Source organism: Archocentrus centrarchus, chromosome 19 (genome assembly GCF_007364275.1).
Source record: "Archocentrus centrarchus isolate MPI-CPG fArcCen1 chromosome 19, fArcCen1, whole genome shotgun sequence".
NCBI classification, from domain to species: domain Eukaryota; kingdom Metazoa; phylum Chordata; class Actinopteri; order Cichliformes; family Cichlidae; genus Archocentrus; species Archocentrus centrarchus.
This window is the reverse complement of record NC_044364.1, coordinates 6985222-6990221: the sequence shown is the minus strand read 5'-3', so window position 1 is coordinate 6990221 and position 5000 is coordinate 6985222. Positions and strand designations below refer to the sequence as shown.

The following is a 5000-nucleotide window of genomic DNA, read 5'->3' as shown; positions in this document are numbered from 1 at the left end:
TTGATGTGTATGGCTTGAAAGAGCAAAAAATTTATGTTGTGTTTCAGTTGCAAAGACTGAAAACTGCACGTTATAAGTACTGGGCTGATTAATATTCAGAGGCATACCCATGGTGCGTCATGACGTCGACATCTTTGCTGTATGAGCACACCCGTGCATGGCCACATACATACACACACACACACACACACACGCACGCACACACACACACACACATACAGTATAAACACACGCTAAAGCACTATTTACTTAGAGCTAATTATATGTCAAACAGGGTCATCGCAGCCACTCTGCAAACACAAATACGCACATTTAAACACACAATCCAAACTACAGTGTTTATTGGTCCTGTTGGATATCTTTCAATCTCCGTGTTGTAGTTACACTACCAGTATAAGACCATTAAAACCATCCAAACCAGTGTGGTTTACAGCAAGTCTCTCCATAGCAGACGGTCTCTGCTGCTCTCTTTGTTTCTGGAAGCCAAGTTTCCATTATGCCTCCAGAAATACTACACTCCAAAGTGCTCATGTCCTTGGTTTCTGTACTTGTTTTGCAGTTATCTCACCACAATTACAAAATGTTCTGATAAAGTGGTTAAATTTGACGTGGATCAGATTTTTTCCTCCGAACAAACCGGTCTCCTGTAAGTACCAGTGTTGCCAGGCATTATCCAGTGGGCTGGCGCATTCTCTTATACAAATCAATACACAAAGAAACAATTCTTTGTCTTGATTTGACTTTGCCCCCCCCCCCCCCCCCCCCCCCCCCCTTATGAAGGACCATCCAAAAATCTCCAGATATCAGGTCAGTTTTCTGATTTCTCGCTAGCTGGTGGTGCTAGGACACAATGACCATGCCATCTGCGCCGATCAGCTGGCCCGTAGTTGGTTCATAGGTTCCGGCCAGATAGAAGAGGTCATTAGACGTGGTGCCTGGTTTGCGTTCACGCATCAGGTGATCGTACTCGGCCTTACTGACCACCTGGCATCGATGGGAAATGGTCTGCACATCGTTCTCATCCTCATGGCTCGACTGATACAAGGCATTCTAGAAGAGAGACAGGAAGAATGGTTGATAAATGTATTTAAATAGATTGACATGTTTTTTTTGTATATTCTCCTACACATACCTCTTTCACTGTGGGTTTTCACATGAGATAGTTTGAGTTTTTACAAGTGTTCATTCTAAATTTCCTGTGTTTTCCTCTTTATTCCAAACAATATCATTGCCAAAAATATAAAATGCACAGCCACATGCAGCAGTGATTATTCTTAAGAAAGAGCCACCGTACACTGAGTGTTTAGAGATCTGCAAATATTAACACCTTAATGATCTGAGAGGAAGTTCAATCATCTGGGAGTAGGGAATAAAAAGTAGTAAAAAAGTAACATATCTACACAAAAATGTCACAGTTAATTTGGCCATCCCCCTTCCAGAAATTCTGCTCGCAATCCCCGGTCTTTACCTTGCCGTCGCGGTGTCTCTTCCCCAAGCGAGTCTCCTCTGGGTGGTAGAACCACTTGACCCTGACCACCATACTGGAGCTCCATGACTCCCAGAGGCTCTCCACTCTGCCCACATAGGGCAGCTGGGGCCGGCCGGGTGACAGGAACACAGCGCAGTCCCCGACATGCACCGTCTCCTTGCCCCGCACAATGGCCTTGTAAAAAAGCTTGCGGGCTTTACCCTTCAGACCTCTCCTCTGTGAAGGAAAGAACAAAAAGCACTCAGTTGATTTATACGGTTTGGAGAGTTAGTTTCACCTCCCGCGCACACTACAGTGAGGTTCAATATGCTTTTTATCAATCCAACACAATCTGTCCAAAAAACAGATTGTGTTGGAGACATGCTTGTTTTTTGTCCAAAAAACAAAAAACCCGCAGCTCAGTCAAGATCACTTCTTCTTTCAGTTTTCTATATTTGGCAACATGGCTCTGTTGCCAGGTGGAGAAAGCAGCAGTAAGGAGGAGGAGAATCAGTGGCATCAGTGATGAAGTCAAATACGACGTGAAAGGAGAAGATGAGGTGGAGATGGGTTGCAAGGTGGCTTGCAGATGCACAACAACTGTAGGTAGGCAAAAACAACTTAAATAGTATGCCCTCTATGAGATCTGTCAGCTGGATATGCAGAAAGTTTTCAACTAAACCATCAGCTGATGTGAGCTGGCTTCAAGATCAGGTAATCTGCCGTGATTACGCCCAGCCGTGGCCTGCTTGAATTAATGCTATGCTTGATTAACTCCATCTTTTCAGCTAGCATAGGAACACATACCTTTAGTGGGTGATTCCCAGCACCTAAAACTGACACCAATAATCTACTCTTCTTCGATAAGACAGCAATACTGAATCTCATGCACAAGTTGAGTAACATACCTATATTTCTGCTGCATCTTCTGATTTATTGGCACATACACACACCAGAGGGTCAGTTTCTTTTCAAGCTGCACGTCTCGGTCGACAGATGCAGTCGTGTTTACAAAGCAAACAGCGTGGCAGGATGAAAGATGAGAATGGCAGCGGTTGTTCAAAAGGCTTTGTTCTGTTATCTCGGGACTGCGACTTAATAAACTGGATAACAATTTCACAGATTAAGCACACCAACTAAGCTTGATTGCTGATGTGTACAAAGTCTGAAGCAGAATACGCAATGCCGAGATAGATTATATTTGATCATCACATTTACTGTGTGTAACTAAGGTATGACATGGCAGAAACTGGAGCAACAATCAGTAACCTACTTAAATCCAAGGACTTAAGTAAGGTTACTGATATCCAACAATTGTTACAAGACCCTGTTAGTCAATGATTGTTATTTGGTCTGCAATCAGTTACATTTGGTGGTGTGACTCTGGCCTTTCATTTGCACAAGGTCAAAATGCAGGAAGAGCAGCTCTAAGAGCACCCACAGAACTGAGCAAGCACCGGTGACGACAGACGTGACGTTGCAGTCAGAAACACAATGAACAACAGGAAATGCAGGAACCCAGGTGGAGGTGGGTTGCCACTGCACGTAGGATGCACAAACATGCGTGACCTCAGCCATCAACTTATGCTAGTTGGCACTGAGATCAGCTGAATTTTAAAAACCATATAAACAGATAATATAGTTGCATAAAGAAAAAAAAAAAAGGACTGAGTTAGGAGAATGTAATTTTTTGTAAAACACTGATTACTCACCAGCGGCCATCTCTTAAACCAGGTCTTAAATACTGTAAAAACTGTCATATAATACAACACAAATTGTCTTACCTGTGTGGGATTGCCGGACCATTTCCAGAGCTGGCGTCCAGGCAGTAGGGGACCCATGTTGGACAGAGGCTCATGTGAAGACATCCTCTGCTTCTTAGCTGTTGTTGGGTCCTTAGAGGCAGGATTCAGCTGCTGGTGCACAGCACTGCTTTGGTTCTGATGGTGGTTGCTGGGGCCTTCTTCCTCTTTAGCGGGTCTTAGCTGTGCTGCGCTGGTTACTCATCATTCCTGTCGATACATATTCCTTTCTGTCTTCTGCTCTGTCTGTTCTCATCTTTGAACTTGCAACGGCCATGCTGGCTTTGGCACATAGCTGTGTGCTGAGCTGAAGAAGACGGAGAGGAGTTGGAGGTGGCAAGATCAGGGCTAGAGATCCGAATTCATGCTCTGTCTATGCTTTGTTTGTCCTGCTGGAGCAGTGCGCGGCGTAGCAGCACAGAGGAGGACTCTTCGTCAGAAGAGTGGAGGAATCATTGTCCGAGGAACAGAGGGACGAAGAGGAGATGGAGCCGGAGGAGGAAGAAGAGGAGGAAGATGACGAGAGCAGATGGAGTGGCGAGACAGAAAACGACCACCCCGATGGGATGAGACGGCTCTTCTTCTTGTTTCGGGGTCTTGACCGTCATCCTCATCATCCTCATCCAACTCGGAGTAAGAGCTTGGACAGTCGCTCGGGTAATCCAAACTGTAATCTCCACCTTGAACTCCAAGACCAGCTGAGAGAAGATCCTTTCTCAGATGTGGAACACCCTTTACAAGAGCTTTAGAGCGGGCCCCGGTACTGTCTCTTTCCCTCCTCCCTTCTTGCCATCTTTCACCAGCAGGGAAGGTTGAATGTATCGCAGCGGTGCCCCTGCGGAGGCATGGCTCTTTCCTATTCTCGCTCCAGTCCCCCCAAGTCTAAGCAAGGCTTTGCCATTCTTTGTTTTAGGAGAAGTCACTCCTTCGTGGTCTAACTTCACGAGAAAGTGTTTCTGTCACGTTCACTGACTGGCTTCCGGCTCCCAGCTGTCATAACCGTGGCGACAGCAGAAGAGCAAGAGGAAGACAAGGAGTCTCGGAGCCCCGTGGAGGCTACTGTGCTAACTGGTCGCCCAGATCCAGAATTTCCACTACTTCCAAAAGTAGAGTAGCCATTAGCAATGCTACTGAATGAGTCCACTTCAAAAGGAGAGCCAAAGATGCCTTTGACAGCGGTTGGTGAAGCCAAAGAGTGAGAGGAAGGCCGATGAAATAACCCCAAGTCTCGCTCTCGTATCTTTTTCTGGGTCTTACGCGACGTCCCATTGAAGAGAAAGAAATCCACTGGTGGTCTCTTCCTGGGCATGCACCAGTTCAGCACGGAGGAATTGCCTTTTGTTACGGGGTCTGTCACTGATGTCGGGTGTACTGGCAGGCTTAGGCACCGAATGTATTTCTTCGGTCTGCCAACTGAAAAAAGAAGCCAGCACCAGAGCGGAATTACTTTCAATAGAAAATTACAGGTCTAACGCGCAATCTGTGATTAATTGAGGAAGTGAGAGCTTTAGTGAAACTTAATATCTTCATGTCCTTCATCTTCACCTGGCCAGGTAGGTTTCATCATATCCATTATTCAAACTACAAGAAACCTGGTAAACCTGTCTCTCCTCCCAGTTTTACTGTCACTCTGACTTTGAGATGAGTTACATGTTTGTTGCTTAACTTTACAAAGCACGCCGATGACAATAAAATTCCAAATAATGTTTACACTAGGCAAAAGTGATAGG

The 5000-nt window shown here is 45.5% G+C and overlaps 1 protein-coding gene across 1 annotated transcript in view; it reads right to left on the bottom strand.

The window, feature by feature from the left end:
• Positions 1–785: 785 nt before the first annotated feature.
• bahcc1b (BAH domain and coiled-coil containing 1b) overlaps positions 786–5000 on the bottom strand; it is a 34927-nt gene continuing 30712 nt past the window's right edge. Inside the window, exons 27-30 of the mRNA XM_030755214.1 lie at positions 4244–4683; positions 3253–3453; positions 1469–1705; positions 786–1050 (exon numbers count right to left, since the gene is read on the bottom strand). Coding sequence (XP_030611074.1) covers positions 841–1050; positions 1469–1705; positions 3253–3453; positions 4244–4683 — 1088 coding nt within the window. The 3' untranslated portion in view covers positions 786–840. The remainder of the gene's footprint in view (positions 1051–1468; positions 1706–3252; positions 3454–4243; positions 4684–5000) is intronic.